The sequence below is a fragment of the Lagenorhynchus albirostris genome, chromosome 16 (genome assembly GCF_949774975.1).
Source record: "Lagenorhynchus albirostris chromosome 16, mLagAlb1.1, whole genome shotgun sequence".
NCBI lineage: Eukaryota > Metazoa > Chordata > Mammalia > Artiodactyla > Delphinidae > Lagenorhynchus > Lagenorhynchus albirostris.
Window position 1 is genome coordinate 36,236,331 of NC_083110.1, and position 21,121 is coordinate 36,257,451.

The window sequence follows — 21,121 nt, forward strand, 5'->3', positions numbered from 1 at the left end:
AAGGCTGGAAGAGAGCTTGTTTGTGAAGAACTCTGGATGCCATGATAAGGAGTTTAGACTTCATTTTGTGAGTAGTTGGCAGTCTCTGAAAAATTTTAAGAGGTATTTTGCATCATAATCTTGTTTTATTACAATTAACATGGCAGTGATGTGAATGATAGTTTGGAAGGGGGAGATACCAAAAGCAGAGAGACAATTAGGATACTCTTAATTGTTGCAAGCAAGTAATGAGAATCTTGATCAAGGTAGGGATCAACTTACCTGAAATTATGAAAAACTTTAAGCATTGATTATTTAGCAAATGTTTAATTTTCTTCTTCTATACCCCTTGCATGTATGATGCTCTTCAGCCGATGATTTGAAATTGTCCTGTTTTTTCTCCCTTCTGCTCATATTATTTTTTCTCTAGGCATGTTTTTCCCTCTTTATCTAGTTTAAGGTCCCAGAGCACTTATTTTTGTCCTTCAGAATATTACTTTTTTGGGTCCCTCCTAAATTATGTAACAACAAGTCACAAAGGAGGAATCAGAAAATAAAAAACATGGTCCCCAACCTCTGCTTATAGTCATATCAGTAAAGTATGTATATAAGTAATACAAGTAATGATAACCAGCATCGCCAGGTGAAAGTGATAAATGTCAAAGGAGTCATTTATTACTTCCAGTCAGAGTTCTGTAGCACTGAGAAGTACAGATAGAACATAGAAGAGGTTATTTGATCTGGGCTTTGAAAGATGAGTAGAATTTGGTAGGTAAAGAAAGAATTAAAAGATGTTTCTGGAAAAGCTGATTGATAGAAAATGGATATTTCCATAGGAGTGTAGAAGAGATCTTGGAGAGGGTAGGAAGTATGACATAGAGAAAACTATATTTTAGGGGAATTACTCTAGCAGTGATGTATGAACAAACATCATTAGAGAAATGGAATGAGGAGTCAGGGATCTTGGAAGGCTGTAGGAGTAGTTAGGCATGAGGTAATCAGAATTCAGTCAGAGTGGTGTTAGTGGAAATAGAAAAGAAGGACTAAATGGAGTAGGGTATGTTGTGAAGGAAGAAGGGACACTGATTTGTGACTAGATGTTGAAAAGAGATGATGATGCCCACATTTTTTATCTGGAAAGCAGGGATAATATTGGGCATCGTTAATAGCAAACATAAGTAATTCTTCAAATCTAGTTAAATCCGAGTTTTCTGAGTTTAAAGAAACACTAAAATTGATGTTCTGCTGTATTGTTGGTCTCCTCATTTGTTTACATACAACAAATATTTTTGCACATTGTTGTTCAAGCCTTAGCATACTGAAAAGGAGGTATTGTGAAAAAAGCAAAGTATTGTCTCTTTAGAAGAGTAGTTTTTAGAGAAATAAATACTATTCTGCTCATTTATCTCTTTCGTTATTATTTTAAATGCTATATAAGATTTAGTAAAATTTAAGAATGTTTAAAGTATTTCTGCAGGTATAATTCTGACACTTACTGAAAGATGGTATCTCATTTAATAGAATTATTGCTAAATGAATGGAGACCTGTGAAGACGCTCATTAAGCAGAATTTGATGATTCCACTTTAACAAATAAACAGTATGATAACGTCCTTAGAGAAATACCTTATAGTGAGGTAATATTACCTTATAAAACTAACTACTTTTAATGCTTTTATTAAAGTTCTTTTCAACTCTTAATTGATGATTGATTTAGGGCTTTGCCATATTCAGAAATATTTCAACACTGTATGTTGAAAATAAAGTAGTCACTATTTGTTTTGTAATTACGCATTGTGTAAAATTGGAAAACATCACATTATTGAGGAAGGAAACATCACATTAAGAAAAGGCTTTATGATTAAACTATATTTTCAAGTTATTTCCTCTCTAACATAAATTTGGTTAAGCCCTCAAATTAATTAATATTTATACTATATATATTGTGTATGTATGTGTGTGTATAAATATATATGTATATATATTTTAAGATTCCTCTATCATTCTTTTTTTTTTTTTTTTTTTTTTTTTTTTTGCGGTACGCGGGCCTCTCACTGCTGTGGCCTCTCCCGCTGCGGAGCACAGGCTCCGGACGCACAGGCTCAGCGGCCATGGCTCACGGGCCCAGCCGCTCCGCGGCACGTGGGATCTTCCCGGACCGGGGCACGAACCCGTGTCCCCTGCATTGGCAGGCGGACTCCCAACCACCGCGCCACCAGGGAAGCCCTCCTCTATCATTCTTATCTCAGGATAGTCACAACAGTGTTTCCCAGAGTGTTGAGTGTGTATCACTGGTAATATTCAGAATGATTTTAGGTGGCACACAGATGAATCTGTAAACTTTTCCAGTTATATATTTATTGTGACAAGTAATATTTAACATAGTGACAATTATGTTCACCTTTATTTTCTCTCTGTTTTGAATTCTGGTTCAGAAATTAGAGTTAATCATACCTTCAATTTATGGCAGTAAAATTACTATCTTTGTTCTTTACAAGGCCCTTGAGTTGATATATTTTGTCTTCTTTATTCTTGACTTCCACTCCCATTTTCCTTTCCTTCTGCCATAGGAAACCATTCTAATTTGTTTGCTCTATATCTTTGAGTGAATGTATCTTTATAAAACATAGTGTTGTTGGTGTGTATGTGTTTAATTGACTTAATTAGGCTTTGTTACAGATATTCTGCCCTTTTTTTTCCCCACTATTTTCTTTAGCACCAGAAAGTTATATCTCTTCATGTTGCTGTGTACATTCTTACTCGTTGCTTCTAACTTATGTTTAGTTTCCCATAGAGTACTGCACTACATTCTTCTACTTAGAGGCAACACACTCTTCTTCAAAGCACAGGCAGTGGAGCAAAGTTTCTTCAGTTTGAGTTCGAACTGCACCACGTCTTAGTTTGGGTTTCTTTGAAAGTAGAGCCTGAGAAAGGGATTTATGGCTTGGGTAGTTTATTTGGGAGATGATCTAGAGAAGCAGAAATGAGAGAATGGGAAAAGTGAGAGAGAGAAGAAAGTAAAGTTACATAAAATTTGTTCATGAGCTAGTTATCACTGTGAGCAACTGGGATTCAATTTCCTTGGGTACCTTCTGAATGCACCTCAGCATTGTCCCACCAAAGGACGGACAGGAACTTGGGACATTTATCCACTGACTTTCATCTTCTGTTAATTGAGGATGGCTCCTGGAGCTCTAACTCTAGCACTTGTGTAGTTTGTGCCTGTATACTGCTGAGCAGTCGTCTTTGGGTTTGGAGGAAGCCCTGAGGAGCAAAACAGAGCAGTGCCTTGGCTCACACTTGATGTCAGATGCTGTTGGACAGTGCATAGATCTGAGCACTGCAAGTGTCTGCCACCCCTTTTATTATGCAGATTACCTCGTGTTCTGTTAAGTCCACTCTGTCACTGACCCTTCAGAGTGGTGGCTGGTTGTAATTGCTAAAAGCAGTCTCTAAAACAGGAGGGTTAGGGGAACATGCTGTAGTCCCTCTACTGCAGCTGGTCCTGAGGCCATAATTGATCCTGTAATCTGTGGGATAGTGGTGCTGTCCATGGGTATATTGTGGGCAGGAAAGGCAAACCCACATCTGGAGTCAGTGTCAGTTCTGCACCTGCATGTGTTAGTTGGCATTCCACAGCAGCAGTAATTAGGTCACCTTCATGAGAAGGAAACCATGCTGCTGGGCCTTTGTAAAGCCTTCCTTTCTGTCACTAGGGCTCCTCCATTCACAGCCCTATTGCTTAAGCATTGAGGTGGTCGAGAGCAGAAGCTGGCTGATGTCCACTGACAAGTCACTCCATCTGTAGTTGGGATGCAGTTCAATGCACCTTCCCTCTTGGTGCTTTGTGGTGGGCATTAACATAAGACATAGAAGATTGGCACTTTGTGCCGACTCCCACAGAACCATCAACATGCCTCTTCTCCAAATTCTTTCTCTTATTTTCCAGTGTTTTTTGGTTTTTTTGGTTTTTTGGGGGTTTTTTTGTGGTATGTGGGCCTCTCACTGTTGTGGCCTCTCCCGTTGCGGAGCACAGGCTCCGGACGCACAGGTTCAGCGGCCATGGCTCACGGGCCCAGCCGCTCCGCAGCATGTGGGATCCTCCCGGACCAGGGCACAAACCTGTGTCCCCTGCATCGGCAGGCGGACTCTCAACCACTGTGCCACCAGGGAAGTCCCTCTTATTTTCCAGTTTTGCCCCTTCTATCCCCCTAACCAGTCAGCCATACCATTTGCCACTCCCAGGGAGTCCATGTTTTCCCTTCTCTGGTCACTTCTCCCTGCGCCATACCCACTGAGAGAATTTCTACCTCATCATTGTCTTTCAGAGCCATCCAAATAGGGCTGTAGAGCAGTAGTAATCCATTTTTTATTTGTTTCTGTTAACCAGGCCCCAGGTGTTTTTGTTTGTTTGTTTGTTTGTCATTGGCCACCAGTAACCTACCATAAAGTCATTGCTGTGAGCAGAAGTAAAGATACCAATATGGTAGAGGTAGGTGACATGAAGCTCTGGGCCACCTCTTGTAGTTTAGTAGTGCCTTCTGGACCTGCCTAGGTCCTATTACATCACACAGTGGATTGCTGCTGTGCCTAACCTTGTGACTTGGTGGATCATGATGGGTAGCTCTGGTCACTAAACCTTAATGTTTCATGGTTGGGAACTCTGCTAGGGCCCAATATCATGCCAGGAGCTACACTTTTCATGCAGTGTTGTAGAAGTTATGTGCTTGCTTCAGAAAATCTGGAGGGCTGTGCTGCAACTCTCCTACTGGAACTTGCCAGAGAATTGACATGGCGTCTGTTTACCACAGATGTCTCTAATACCTTTGCATCTGAGCATCAGGGCAGCTTGCATCAGAGCTTGATCTGCTGAGAGCCTCTTCTCCTCTAGATCCTAATCAAAACTGGCAGCCTTCTGAGTCACCCAGTGTCTTCTTTTTTTTAATTTAAAAAATTTAAAAAATGTACCAGTCATCTTTCATTGGGCATTAATTCTCAGGGTGTAATAGGATTCAGCAAAGATCAAGTTCTTCAAAGAGAGGTTCAGGGCAAAGATGGTCATGGTAAGGACTGCAGAGAGCACCCTTCACGTGGGACCCTCATCAGTGGTTCTTGCGTAGCTGTTCATGTTTGAGTTCCTTGTAAGAAACGCAGTAGTTGAAAAGCACGTCAGCTTCCAGCACTATAGAAACCCCAAGGGTGCTCCCTTTGTTTATATTGACATACTTGTTGTCATACTGGTAGTAACCTCTTTGAAACGCTCTGATGGTGCCTTTGGGGGTGAAATCTTGCGTCAGTATCCAGTTTGGCAGATCCTTTATTTTGACATCCATGAGTTTCTTCTCCACTGGTACAACTAACACTGTCTTGGATATTCACTGTCACTCAATCTTTGCTAATAGTTCCGTTTAACTAGAAGCCGCTGTTCTGATTTTCAGCTTAGCCTTCCCTCCGTTTGCTGAATTCCCTTTAAATGAATTGTATTTTTTTATGCCCATTCCGGGGCTCTGGGTTCCCTAAGCACTCATTTAGTTCTGGCTATAGGATCTATTATTCAGTGGCAAACCAATAGGCACGAAAGTCAGAGTTGTTTCTGTCCTGTGGACTGATAACAAGGGGGCCGACAAATTGTTGCCCATTTCTTGAAGCTCTGGGAGCAGTCCTCAGGCCCTCCCGACTGCAAGATCTGTTAGCAGTGTGGCAGATGAGAGTTGCTTCTACGTCTGCTGAGATCTGTTAGCTGGAGCAGCCTTTTGAGAGTCCAGCATTGCAGAACGCAGTTATAGTGCCAGGCTTGAAGATGAGCTTCATCTTTCCTATTTGTCTCTCCTTGGACCCCATTGAAAATGTATTCCCACGCCTACTGTCTTCTGTAGAGAAACCTAGAACTTATGGTCTCAGAAACATCCTACAGGCCTCTCAGGCTCTTTGGTTATTGTGCTACTCCTGAAAGGGAGACAGAGAAAGTCTATTCCCATTCTCTTCAATTCAGACTACCTCCTCATAACTCAGATATCTTTATTCTTTTCTTAATTTAAGTTTGGTGGGTATTCTCCTTGCTTACTTATTTGATCATTCTCCAGTTTGGATGCTTTTAGATTCTGGTGGTGGTTTGTGTTATTGCAACTGCATATGGTACTGTAGGAAGAGCGTGCCACAAGATTTCCAGTAGCATCTTTTCATAATCTGTAGTGACATTTCAATTCCTGTCTTTATCCTCCATCCTAATACTTCTCTCCTGTTCTACTGTCTTATATTTTCAATAGTTTCTTTCTGGGTGTCTCAGATAGAAATTCTAGTTTAACTTCTCAGCTCACCTACTTCCTACCTGTTCGTCCTTTCTTCCTTTCCTCCCTCCCGTCCATTTTTTTGTGGGTTAAGGGCTAGAGGAGGCTTAATTGTCTCTTTGCAGAACAATTTTTTTTAATTTTAAAAAGACTACATAAATGAGGCATGAATAAGTTCTTGCAATCAATTTTGACAGTATGCACCGAAGCCTAAAGCCCTCTTCACTACCCTCACCCCACTGCCCTCCTTACCACAGTCCCCTCCACCCCATTTGCACCTCACCGAACTTTACATTACAGGTTATTGATTTGGGGGATTTATTTTTATAAAATTATGCATAATGAGAATACTTGCCTTATATAGTTAGTGTGAGGATTAAATGAGTTAGTACATGTCAAGTATGTATAACATGTTAGAATTCTTACTTCATAGTATAAAAAAACAGTATTATAAGAAAAAGCTAATAAACTTAGAGCAAAGATCATTCAAAATATGAAATAAGGCAGAAATATTTGGGGGGAAAGGGCTTTTGCATATACTAAGGTTCCCCGTTTCATGACTTGGATATAAATTTCTTTTCTCTAACATCTAGAAATCACCAGAGGGGTGGTGATTTGGGGAGCAAAGTTATTGAGCTAGTACTTGGATTGTTGGGCTAGTAGTAGCTGGCTATAACTGTAAGGTTTGGAGATACATTTGTGGATGTTAGTATACTTACAAAGAACTATTAGAGTTTATTATATGATTTTATAGTTGATTTAACTCCCCAGTTATGTTTCCCTTAAGATATTAATATTATTTTTATTCATTTCATTCACCTATTGAACATTTATTGTTTTGCTTAGTAACATGCTAGAAAATAGAGGCTACAAGTGCTGCAAGATAAGTCAAAAGAATCACCTGACTAAATAAGCGTTATGAGAGGAGGGATCACGTCTGTTTCATTGACTGTTGCATAAGTGTGATGCACATACCAAGTAATTAATAAATACTTTATGAATGAGTGTTAGTCAAGAGCTAAGGCGCAGCTATGGTTCATGTTCTGGGTACACTAGAAGTACAGAGATGGGCCAGCTCACTCAACCTGATATGTAGGGGTCAGGGATTGCTTACACAGATGATGCATAGATCAAGTCTGAAGAGTGAACTGTAGTTCACTTGGTGAGAAACAAAGGGAAGAACAAAAAGGATGTGCAAAGGATGGGAGTCTAAAAGGGATGCCTGTAAATATAGAGGCTTCGGTGATTTCAGCGTAGTTGGATCATTGTAAAGGTATGAGGAGTGAATGGGAAGATGGTGTTAGAAAGCCTGGCGGAGGCCAGATCATAACAATTCTTCTTATGTCTTGGTAATTCCATCCTATGAAATGAGAATATTTATAGATTTTTTTAAGCAGAGAGCATGACAAGGTCATTTAGTTTTAGAAGTTAGGTTTGGTTTAGAAGTTAGCATTTTATTAAAAGTGATCATGTACTAGGCTGTACAGCAAGTTCTTATACAGTTCAAATGATCATATCAGCCATACTTTTTGTCAGCATACACTTAAGTTAAAACTGAGTAACAAACAGTATATACAGGCACACATTTGGAAATTTAAAAACCTACCTCCGTAAATCCCACAGGTCAAAAATAAAATGATAATGCAAGTCAGAAAACACCTAGAACTAAACAATAAAGAAAATTAGGACTTATTAAACTTGTGTGACATGTTGAAGCCTTACATACTCATATTAAAAGATTAAAAATATTAATAAGATAAGCACCTAATTTAAATTAGGAAAAGAACAACAGAATAAATTCAAGTGAAGTAAAATAGGTGATAAAAATAAAAGCTAACACTTGTAGAGCACTTGTTATATTTACCAGGCACTGTTCCATGTGCTTTACAAGGATTATCTCATTTAATCTTTGCAACAACCCTGTGAGGTAGGTACTCTTATTATTCCCACTTTACAGATGGGAAAACTGAGGCACAGAGAAAAACTTATCTACACTTCTAGTTAATAAGTGATAGAATTGGGGCTAATTAGAAAAGTTTGTTTTGTTTTGTTTTGTTTTTTTAAGATACGATTGAGAGAGTTAACATAGCCAAAAGTTGGTTTCTTGAAAAGGCTGATAAAACAGACAAACGATTTGAATAACTGATCAAGAAAAACCCAGAAAGCACAAGTAGTATTGGGAATGGAAAGGAGGACATAACTTCAGATATAGCAGAGATTTTTTAAAAATAAAAGATACCTTGAATAAGTTTATGCCTATACTTTTTTTAAAATTTATTTATTTATGGCTGCATTGGGTCTTTGTTGCTGAGTGCAGCCTTTCTGTAGTTGTGGTGAGCGGGGGCTACTCTTTGTTGCGGTGCACGGGCTTCTCATTGCAGTGGCTTCTCTTCTTGCAGAGCACGGGCTCTAGGTACACGGGCTTCAGTAGTTGCAGCATGCGGGCTCAGTAGTTGTGGCTAGCAGGCTCTAGAGCACAGGCTCAGTAGTTGTGGCACATGGGCTTAGTTGCTCCGTGGCATGTGGGATCTCCCCAGACCAGGGCTTGAACCCGTGTCCCCTGGATTGGCAGGAGGATTCTTAACCACTGTGCCACCAGGGAACTCCTACATTTTACAATTTAAATAAAACAACAGTTTTTAAAACGTGACAATAAAATTGATTAAGGTGAAATAAAAAACCTAGATATTTCTGTAATTATTAGAGAATTTTAATTTTTAGTGAAAGATCTGCTTCCTCCCATATACTCACAGATAAGCCCTTGGCTCAGATGATTTTAAAGGTGAGTTCTATGAAACTATTCAAGTGGTAGATATGTTCAGATATACAAGGACTATTTGAGAGAATAGCAAAATCAGGAAAGTTCCTCAGCTTATTCTGCGTGAGTAGTATAACCTTGATACCGAAACCAGACATGGATAATATGAGAAAAAAATTATAGGTCAGTCTTTCTTATGAACATAGATGTAAAACCTAACAAAATTGTTAGCAAAACAAATCCAGTGGTGTTTCTAAATGAGATCATGTCTACAGTACTGCAATACAGTTCTGACACTGCCTACCCACTGTTAGTGTCAGACTCCACAGTTTTAAGGGCACAGTCCCCAACAAGACTGCCCTCACTTGAGATGCCAGTCACAAGTTTGGAGGTCCCCAGGCTACTCACACTTCTGACTAACTGGCTACAAATCCAGGAGGATTCCCGTGACCGCCCCCCACATTTGACAATTCATTTATATGACTCACAGAATTTAAGAAAGTGGTAGACTTATTTTTTAAAATAAATTTATTTATTTATATTTGGCTGCGTTGGGTCTTTCTAGAGAAAGCTGCGTGCAGGCCTTCTCTAGTTGTGGTGAGCAGGAGCTACTTTCTTTTGCAGTGCGCGGGCTTCATGTTGCCGTGGCTTCTCTTGTTGCAGAGCACAGGCTCTAGGTGCATGGGCTTCAGTAGTTGTGGCACGCGGGCTCAGTAGTTGTGGCACGCGGGCTCAGTGGTTGTGGCACGCGGGCTCAGTAGTTGTGGCTCGTGGGCTCTAGAGCGCAGGCTCAGTAGTTGTGGTGCACGGGCTTAGTTGCTCCGAGGCATGTGGGATCTCCCTGGACCAGGGCTTGAACCCATGTCCCCTGCATTGGCAGATGGATTCTTAACCACTGTGCTGCTAGGGAAGTCCCAAGTGGTATACTTATGATAGTTTTATCAATATAAAGGATACAGATTGGGACCAGCCAAATGAAAGACACACAGGGTGTGGCCAGGGAGGCTTCCAACTGTGGAGCTTCCATGCCCTCTTCCCCTGGAATTAGGGTGTGTTGTCCTAGGAAGCTTATCTGAGACATGGTGTTCAGTTCTTATTGGAGTTTCATTATGTAGGCATGATTGAATAATTGGCCACGTGACTGAACTCAATCTTCTGCCCTCCCTATCCATACTCCCTGGAGGCTGGGCTGGCTTCAAGCCCCAAACCCTCTTTTTTTTTTTTTTTTTGCCGTACCAGGGCCTCTCACTGTTGTGGCCTCTCCCACTGCGGAGCACAGGCTCTGGAAGCACAGGCTCAACGGCCATGGCTCATGGGCCCAGCCGCTCCGCGGCATGTGGGATCCTCCCGGACTGGGGCACGAACCCTTGTACCCTGCATTGGCAGGCGGACTCTCAACCACTGTGCCACCAGGGAAGCCCCCAAACCCTCTTCTAATCATATCACTGGTCATTTTGGTGACCATCCCCCATCCTGAGTCATTCATTAGCATAAACTCAGGTGTGGTCCATGAGGCTTGTGAATAACAAAGACACTTCTGTCACCCAGGAGCCAGGCACAGAGACCAGACAAAATATTTATTTAACGATGACAAAACAGAATTTATCCCAGAAATCCGAGGATGTTAATGTGTTAGTTATTGTTGCTGCATAACAATTCATTCCAAAACGTAAGGACTTGAAATAATGAAAGCTTAAATTAACTTACAGAAATTCAGGAGCAATTTACGGGGTGGTTTTGATTCAGGATATTTTGTGAGATTGTAGTTTTGTCAACAGGGGCTACATTCATTTAAAAGCTTGACTGGAGGAGAATCCACTTCCAAGATGACACATTCTCATGGCAGTTGGCAGGAGGCCTCTGTTCCTCACCGTATGAGCCTCTCCACAGATTCCTTGAACATACTAACACCATGGCAGCTGGGTTTCCCCAGAATAGATATCCAAGAAAGAGAGCAAGGAGAAAGCTGCATTACCTTTCAAGACCTAGTCTCAGAAGTCATACTTTGTCACTTTCACTTTATTCCGTTTGTTAGGAGGGAATCTCTCAGTCTGGCCCACTCTCAAAGTAATTAGGTTCCACCTCTTGAAAAGAGGAAAATGAAAGAATTTGTGGACATATTTTAAAGCTACCACAGATAGCTTACTCTTTGAGAGAGCTCTCAGGGACTTCCCTGGCGGTCCAGTGGGTAAGATTTTGCCTTCCAATGCAGGGAATGCGGGTTCGATCTCTGGTTGGGGAGCTAAGATCCCACATGCCTTGCAGCCAAAAAAATCAAAACATAAAACAGAAGCAATATTGTAACAAATTCAATAAAGACTTTAAAAATGGTCTACATCAAAAAAAAATCTTAAAAACAAAGAGAGCTCTTAATACGGATTATTACTAATTAATTTATACATTAACACATTGAAGGAGGAAGCCACTGTGATTATATCAATAGATGGAGAAAAAGTACGTGATGTAATTCAACCCCATTTATGATGAAAACTCTTATTAGCAAATGAAGAATAGAAGGGAACTGTAATGTGATAAAGAATATCATTAAGTTTATAATTAATTTAGGAACAGTTGATGTACATGATCTTGAAGTTTTCTATACATAATGTGGTATGTTTTTCCATGTGTTAAAGTTTATTCTGTATCCTTCAGCAGTATTTTAAAATTGTCCTTGTATCAGTGTTGTACACTGGGAAGTACAAAATGGTACAGTCCCAGAGGGGGTTACCAAAATATCTACCAAAAGTACTATCAGACCCAGAATCCCACTTCTAGAAATCTATCCTTCAGAATTATTTACCCAAACAACAATAACAAAAGCATCTATTCAAGTTTATTTATTGTAGCATTGCTCATAATACCAAAACCTAGGAACAACCTAAAATGTCCATCAACATAAGAATGGATAAATACAGGTATAAAATAATCATAAAATGGAATACTATATAACAATGAAAACGAATTAAAAGGAACTATATGTATCTATGATGGTAATCACAACGTTGAGTGAAAAATAAGCAAATTATAAAAATATACATATAGGAAGATACAATTTTTATACATCTATAGCAAATTTAACAGTATGCAAAACAATATTATTTGGGATATATACCACATATAGTATAAAAGCATGTAAAGACATGAGTGTTAAATACCATAATCAGAATAGTGGTTCCCTCAGAACCAGGGAAAGGGTGGCGCTTCAGTGGTATTTGCCCTGCTTTACTCAGTACCTATATAATTAGGTGAAGTCTTTGAGGCACTATATTCAGGAGTGTAGTTCATAGACTCAGGATATGAGAGGTAGAAGTCTTCATAGTATTATTTATTTTACAGATGAGGAAACTAAGGCCTGGAGAGGGAAGTGAGTGGGCCAAGGTCAGCTAGCCAATTAGGCAGAATTTGCAACTGAATCCTAGGTCTCCTGACTCTAAGACTGTGTTACTTAACACAGTATATTTTTATATCTAATAAAAATATAAGTTGATAATATTTTTATATTTAATAAAAATATAAGTTGATAAGTATTTAAACTAGGAGCTGAAAGAAAGATACTAAAAGGGAAAAAAGGACAAGTTAATGTCAAGTCTGCCACAGAATTTCTTCATGAAAACACTCTAAACCAGCACATTCTAACCTAAGACATGTTCTGACAGAGTAAAGAAAATAAAATGGAGATGTTTCATCCAAAACGGGGAAAACTCTTTCTGGATTTCCAAGCTCTTCACATTAATAAGCCCGAATTTGTCATCTTGAGTGTTGTTTCTCAGACCTATAGGTTTGCAGGGTTTCGTTTCCTATAGTTTGTGGTTCATGCTTGTCAGGGCAGAACTGTTAACAATCTGATTTTAACACCCTCTGGTCTTATTCAGGGCCTTTGGTTACTTACAATTTACATATAAATACTACCTTTGAACCTTTACTTAATTGAAAGATTACAGTTGAGTTTAGATAGTGCTTTGAAGTTCCCTTTGTCAGACCACATTGTTTGTACCAAAGGACTGTATTTTCTTTTTGTCTCTGGTTATTTCCACAATTATTTAACTTGCTGTAACTATGTGGTACTGTCAGAATATAACCCAAGCCATTGTTTGCCTTAAGCAATATTTTAGGTCTTGGGAAATAATGTTTACTGATACATGTCTTTCTTAAAGACCTTTTAATTTACTCAAATATACTCAAGACATTGAGTCTCAAGACATACTCAAGACCTTTTAATTTACTCACATATACTCAAACTTGAGTATATCCAGTGAAAACAGTGGAAAAAAGTTTTTTTTACTGGATCTTGACACAAGTCAGGGCTCAAAGTGAGCAAAAGGAAGTAGTGTGGTTTTTGTATCATTTCAGTTGTGTTGAGAAAAGGAAATGGCATAGTTTATCCATAGCATAGCCCTTATGGGAAAGTCTCATTTGTATGTGAAAGTAAAAGGAATTGGCATAACGTTTTAATTCCTTCTGCTATACTCAATCATTCCCTCAGCAAATATTTATTTAGTACCAAATATGTGCCAAGCACCATCCTAGGTGCTACAAATACAGAGTGAAAAAGTAGACTTATACACCTGCCCTTACGGAGCATACATTCTGGAGCAGGTGGCAGGCAATAAACAAAACAAATAGTAAATTATATGTAAAATTACAGGTGACAAGTGCTAAAGAGAAAAAAAAATATCAGGGATGGAAGATGGGAGTGCCAGCGATGTGGATGGGATTACAGTTTTAAACAGGATGAGCAGGAACACTAAATAAGAAAGGGGTACTGAGTAAGCACTTGGAAGAGGTCAGGTAGCAAGTTATATGGATAGATGTCTTGGGGAGGAATATTATAGACAGAGGAACTTGCAGAGGTCCTGCAGCAGGGCCATCCCTGAAATGTTTGAGGAACCAGGAGGCCCATGCTGCTGAAGTAGAGGAGTTGGAGTCTTGTTGGCCATGGTAGATTTCAGCTTTTACTCTGAGTGAGTTGGAGAACCATTGGAGGGTTTTGAAAAGGGGAGTGATGTGATCTAATATGCTTTTTATCACCACTTTGGCTGCTGTGTTGAGAATATATTGTAGGTGGATAAGGGCAGAAGCAAAGAGTCCAGTTCTAGGAGGCTTTTTCAGTAATCCAGGCAAAAGGTTAGTTAGTGACTTGGACCAGAGAGATAATAGTGGATGTGGTGAGAAATGCATAGGTTCTGGATATATTTTGAAGGTAGAACCAACAGGATTTGCTGACCATAGCCTGTGGAGTATGAGAGGGATGAAGGGAGTTGCCCAGAATGACTCCAAGACTTTTGGCCTGGGAAACTAGAAGTAGAGGGGCTGTTAGTTATGGTGAGAAAGACAAAGGGTCTAGCAGATTTAGGGGGTAAGAGGAGGAAGACCAGGAATGATAAATTATATAGCTGCTGATTACATTATTAAGTAAATTTTTATACTATTTGAGCTATCTTAAAAGTAATTCTATCTTGTACCAGTCTTTTTTTGTTGTTGTTGCATATGTGTTATTGAGTATCTTTTTCTGAGATATTTGACATTACTCAGAAGTACTAATTTTATGCTGATCTAACCCAGAATACTCAAGTGTACCTTTTCCTTTAATATTTGGTTATATCAGAAAAATTATCTCTCTCTGACCTAAAATATAAGGAGAATTTATTGGCTGTTAACTGAAAAGTCCTTAAGCATTCCAGGTGTCAGGCAGGGTTGTTTGAGCAGCTCATTGGTAGCTCCAAGGATCTGGCTTCTTTTACTCTCCCAGCTCTGCCTCTGGTTCCCCTTCTGGTCCCAACGTAGCTGCCAGCAGCTGCTATTTTCTTATTCATGTTCAATCTGAAAGAGTGACTTTATCTCTGCAGGGCCAGCTGAAGTCCTTAGACCATGTTAGTAAGGCTCACCCCTGAACTTTTCATTGTGGCATAGGAGGTAGAATATGCTGATTGGCTTGGCCTAGGACAGAGCCTCTACTTCTGGTGCTTCAGGGAAACCTGTGTACAATGAATTTTTTAAAGTTGTAGATAGAGGAAAAAAAGTGGAGAAAAATGGTTGATTTTTAAATTACTTTTGCATTGTACAAGCACTGTGGTTAACACAGCAAGAATATGATTCCTTTTGTAAAGTGGTCAAATGAGAAGGAAAAAAAGTAAAGTAAAAGTAAAGTTGCATTCAGACATTAGTTTGATTAAGATAATTTTTCTTCTTAGAGGCCTAACACTATTGCTTTTTGAATATCTAGAACGTAAGAGGAAATTCCCTGACAGTCCAGCAGTTAAGGCTCTGTGCTTTCACTGCTGAGGGCCAAGGTTCGATCCCTGGTCAGGGAACTAAGATCCCGCAAGCCGTGTGGCGTGGCCAAAACAAAATGGAATCTGATAGGTCGTTCTTGTCAAGAATAGTTGTTTCTCCACAAGGAGATCCCTATTGGCATTTGGTTGAGACAATTCTTTGTTTTGAGGGATTGCCCTTGCACATTGCATTGCATTTTCCATTTTGGGCCCTGGTCACTGTGTGTCCTGTCCTACCCCAGTCATTGTTCCAACCGAAAAATCACCTGTATGTTTCCATATCTTCTTAGGGAGGTACAAACTTGCAGAAACTTGTGACTCTTTTTGAAAGGGTGTTTCATATTGAGGACATAAATACAGATATACTTTGATTTGGTTTCCTGAGTGAAAAATGGGTTTGTTTTTTGTTATTCTTGAAGTTCTGCTTTGACTTTTTTCCCCCAGTTCTAGAAGTTAGATATAGTCTCCTTAAAAATTGATTTAGCATTTGGATTAATTTTTTGGCCACAGGGATTTACTGAGTTAATTCCAGAAGTTTTTGATTAAATGTATCGCTAAGGAAAAGAGAAATGTTTTGATAGCCAAATTTTGGTGCTCTTTCAAGCATTTTGACTTGGGTCACATAGGTTAGAACAGAAAGACCACCCAATCTTGAACAAATTTCTAACTTTGATAGGTTAAAATTATTTGTGGTGGGAAAAGTGAAATAGGTACTGAGTCTAGAAGAATTCATTCCTAAAGTCAGAATATCTTAGAATACTCTTTGAATATATATTAAAACACACTTTGTAAGCACTTAGGAAATGTTAGACCTCTTTGATGAAGTGAATATATTAAAAAATGTTTATGTAGTATGTGTGGATATAGTCAGTCAGTTACCCTCTGAGATCTGTTTTCTGAAAGTATTTGTATCAATCAGGGCCCTGTCAGGAAAGCTGAAACCACACTGGTTATTTTAACAGAGAGAATTTGGTGTAGGGAGTTGACTACACAGGTATTGGAGGATTGAAAAAGCTAAAGGAACACTGGGATTAAACTGAAATACTAATTGTGGGAAGCAAATACCACCCTTAAGAGGCTGAGGTTTCAGAACCTAGAAGCTTGGAGGAGTGCCCCTGTGGAGCCCTGACCCAGTCCTCTGTTGAGGGAGCTCAGAGCCCAGCTACTGCCGGCTCCCGAGGACCTGCTCTGGGGTCTTGAGGCACTGGCACTCAGACCCTGAGGTGTAGGCACAGTTGGGTCTGAACAGGGGCCATGAGGCTGGTTCTGGGAGTGTGGAAGGAAGCTGGAAATGGAATCTACTGCTGCTGCTATGGCAAAGGCTGTAGTTCAGATAACTCTGACAGGAACAACAAACAAAGTCAGAAAGATGAAAGTCCCTTCTTCCCTCCCCTTTTGGCAGAACCTATCAAGGAACCAGCTGGTAAAAGACTTGTTAGTGGTATCCCAGGTCAGCATCACAAAGCAGAATGGTTAGGTTTTATTTGGGGGCCGTGGGGGGGGGGCTTGTTATTGCTTTGTTTTTGCTGAAAAGCAATAGTGTAATAAGGGGCACAGTAGTTTCCATTTTTTTCTCATTACCTGTCGCTCCTGACTATGCAATAGTGAATGGAATTTGAGCTTTCTCAGCAGCAGACTTGCTACTTATTGGTTGTGTGAACTTGAGCAAGTTTCTTAACTTTGCTGAGCTTCCCTTTTTCCTTGCAGAGTTGTGAAGATGAAATAAAATCTTACGTGGCTCAATAAAGAATAACTTCCTATTTCCCTTTTGATGTACTTACTGGATAAAACACTGCACTTGGGAATAAAAGACCTGGGTTTTAGTTTTTGCTTCAAGTTACTAGCTGTATAGAATTCAGCAGGTCACTTTAGCTTCCTGAACCTGTCTCTTCTCTGTAAAAGTAGGAATAATTTTACTTACTGTAAGGGTCATATACGTATGGTATAAGGCATGTGAAACTAACTTGCAAATTATTAAGATGGTGATGTGCTAACATAAAGTTGCCACTAAACACTATATATGATTTTCTCTCACTTAATTGGCACAGAAGACCTAGATCTATATTATGCTAGACCCTGAACTATTCAGTAACCACATTATACTGATTTTATCTCTATAAAAATATTGTGCAGAAACAAAGACAGTATTGTTTACCATTACTCATAATATACCTATAGGGATGACCAAATTCTGTTGCCTCCTAGGCATTTCTGCAACTACTGATTCACTTTACCTGTTTTTTTTGTCATTTGTGCTATTCCAGAGGAGAGACAGAAGAATAACACCCAGACCCCCTCAATTAACTGCTGGCATTAAGAATTTCTTCTGAGCACTGATGTACCAAAGATTGGTATATAGCATAATCTAGTTCTAATTATTTGTGAGGTTTTTTTGTTTAATAAGATGAAACAAACAAAAAAGCTTTGGAGAAACTAGGTTAGTGAATTTGTAGTACAAAGTTGAATGGTGTTTTGAAAATAGATTATCCCGTTTTTTAAAATAGTTCATAAACAAAGAAGCATTTATTGTGCATCTAATATTGAGGCCCCCACTGAGGGATATAAAACATCTAAGTGCATCAACTATAATAATGCCATACTAGTTTGTCTTACCTCTCTGTTCCTGGAAGAATTTTACTTGTGTTGGGGAGAACAGTTTCTTGGCACTGAAGGAAAGTGAAAGGTTTTGAATGAAGAGAGGACAATTGAGCAGAAATACAGAGGTTAAAAGTTGTTAAATTTGCTTTGAATAAATAATTGAGCATTGGGGAAAGGAAGGTCTAGTCAGAAGGTAATTTCAAGGGTGATGATGAAATTAGTGACCTCAGGGTAGATGAAGGCATCACAGTTAGAAATGTCTTTATGAAGTGGAACTTCCCCATCCCTACTGTAGGTCAGAATTTAGCTAGATGGTTGGTTCTCTTAGCTCCTTTTTCAGACTGTACAAAAGTTCTCATTATGAATGTCTCACCCATCACAAGTTCTCACAGCATGGACTCCAAGGCAGGCTTTTTGGTGAGATTCCTGTGTATTACCACAGATACACTCATAACTATTTATTTAAGCATGTTATTTTTTAAGGGTTTATGTTTAGATTTGGGTGACCTTTTTTACACTGATATAAAAATAACCTGAGTAGTGTTTCTCCATTTGTATGTGTATATATTAGTTTAGGAATTGATGGGGTTGGAGGTTAGAAATGGGGAGGGGATGGATGAGTTGCTTGTTAAGGGAAAAGACAATATTCTTATGCTAATCCAAACTCTGGATCAGGAGCAAAGCAGCCGTGCAAACAATGGCTGTGGAGCCAGAAAGTCTGCAGTGAGTCTAGTCCTCAGAAAGCTTGTCAGACAAGGCGCCTGGAGCTGCCTAGGGGGAGGGACCCCTGGAAGGGGGAGTTTTCTCCTTACTACTTTATGGAGTTGGCAGTTAGCCAGCTTGTTGAAAATTCCCAAACCTCACTACTAGAAAGTAAAAATTAAGGGTGGAGGGCTTAACGGGAAGAGGAAAGAATGACTTTAGTCTGTTTTTTCAGCTGACTTCAGCCTTTTCCTGTTTTGTTTTGTTTTTTTTTAAAATCCTGATTGAACTATTGGTTTAACTTTCTTGCTGTTTGCAAAGCTTTAAATTTTTTTATTTAAAAATAATTTATATTTTATTGAGTAATGTTGTAGTCTTATTATCCTGAAAAAGAAGCCACCAACCTGTGTATATAGCAAAGGAAAGTAAATGTATTTAGATGCCTTTTTGGACTACTTAATAATAGCTTTTAAATATGAAATTTTAAAAGCTATTTAAAATTTAAAAATTTTGATCATGTGGCATTTCAAATGTCTGCATTTCCTTATATTCTTAACATTGCATGATCAGATATTTTTAATTTTCATATAAAAATTCCAGTGAATTATTCTAGGAATTTAAAATATTTTTTATTTTCAGATGTTAGAATTATAAAATACTCAGTTTCAAGAATGGTTGCAAAATAAGGTTACTATTTTTGCTATATCATAATTTTAGAAATAGTTAATATGCTAGGACAAATAAAGGGGAAATCATCAGTACTTCTGTTATGAATAACAACAGTTACAACAATAACAACTAACATCTGTTATTTATTGAGTGCTTAATACCGAGATGCAAGGCGCTAACTCATTTAGGTTAGTAATATTGTCCCCATTTTGTGGCTAAGGAAACCAAGACCTAGATAGCTTACGTAGCTTCCCCAAAATTACATAGCAAATAAATACTGGAGCTGATTTTTGAAACGAATAGACTGACATCAGAACTTAACTTTCTTAAATTTGCCAGGATATTATATGAAAAGTGCCTTTACCTAGAACACAGAAGTGATGTCATCGTTATGGAATCCATAGTTTAAAAGGGCAAATGTAACCGTGTATAGTGTGGAACTAGGGACAGGTTTTCCCCCACAAAAAAATGAGCCTTACTTATTGAGGTAATTTAAAAACAAAGAATATACTCTGGTTACTCCTTTGAAAGAAAGATGTTAGTTGTATTATCCAGTTAGTTCTTTGAGCATTGTGACTATTTATGTTATACTTTTTTTTTTTTTTTGGCCACACCACGCATCTTGCGGGATCTTAGTTCCCCTACTAGGGATTGAACCCGGGCCCTTGGCAGTGAAAGCGTGGAGTCCTAACCACTGGACTGCCAGGGAATTCCCTATTTATGTTATACTTGTATTGTTATACTCTGACTTGACTATGCCTTCCAGACTTCTGTCTTTTGGTTGACTGTGCAATAACTTATAGTGATTAGGCTTTTATTATTTCAACAAATTTCTTGGAATTGACTCTATTATAGCAATGAATGTTATCTACTGCTGCCCAACAGATTACCAAAAAACTTAGCAGCTTAAAACATCCAGCATTTATCATCTCATTCTGACCATCAGGAGTCCACCAGAGGCTTAGTTGGATGGTTCTAGTTTAAAGTCTCATAAATTGTGGTTAAGATGTCTATGAAGCTACAGTTACTGGAAAGCTTCCCTGGCACCGATGGATCCACGGCCAAGGTGGCTCACTCACATGGCTGTTGGCAGGAGGCCTGAGTTCTTTGCCACATGGGCCTCTTCATAAGGCTGCGTGGGTGTCCTTATTGACATGGCAGCTAGCTTCCCTAAGAGTGAGCAAGGAGGAATCTGAAGTGCCTTTTATGATCTAGTTTCAGAAGACAAACCGTCGTTTCCACCTTATTTTATTTTGTTAGAAGTGAGTCATTAAGTCCAGTGGGAATTCAAGGGAGGAAATTAGGCTTCACCTTTTGAAGATAGTGTCAGAGCATTTGTGGACATATTTTAGATCACCGTAATGATCTTTTGGTAGATTGGTGGGGTTTTTTTAACTGTGAAAAATATCACTTATGAATATTAGTTTATATTCCAGCTGTGGTAATGTATACTATATTAATATTGTACATGATGGATCCTGGACCATGAACTTATTTTTATCAGTGAATGCCAAGTAAATATATATGATGTTAATGCTTTTATTAATCTAATTTTTAAATGAACATTGGTGTTCTGGTGCCTTCTATTTTCATTCTAGAAGGCCATCTCATACAGAACTGTAGCTTTAAATATCTCTATGCTGTTGACATAACAGATTTATATCTTCAGTCTCAAAAGTTTCCTTTAAGTTTCAGAACCAAATGCCCATTAGACAGGGCCTCCCTGGTGGCGCAGTGGTTGAGAGTCCGCCTGCCGATGCAGGGGACACGGGTTCATGCCCCGGTCCGGGAAGATCCCACATGCTGCGGAGCGGCTGGGCCCGTGAGCCATGGCCGCTGAGCCTGCGCGTCCGAAGC

At 39.1% G+C, this 21,121-nt stretch overlaps 2 protein-coding genes across 4 annotated transcripts in view; one reads left to right on the forward strand and one right to left on the reverse strand.

Moving 5' to 3' along the window:
* BMPR1A (bone morphogenetic protein receptor type 1A) overlaps positions 1 to 21,121 on the forward strand; it is a 141,355-nt gene that overhangs the window by 83,276 nt on the left and 36,958 nt on the right. The window lies entirely within an intron of this gene.
* Positions 5,081 to 20,420, reverse strand: LOC132507527 (ATP synthase subunit f, mitochondrial-like). Its single transcript, XM_060126954.1, has 3 exons — positions 20,344 to 20,420; positions 17,909 to 17,961; positions 5,081 to 5,340 (listed from the first exon to the last, which is right to left on the reverse strand). The coding sequence occupies exons 1-3, from the start codon at positions 20,418 to 20,420 to the stop codon at positions 5,081 to 5,083; spliced, it is 390 nt and encodes a 129-aa protein (XP_059982937.1).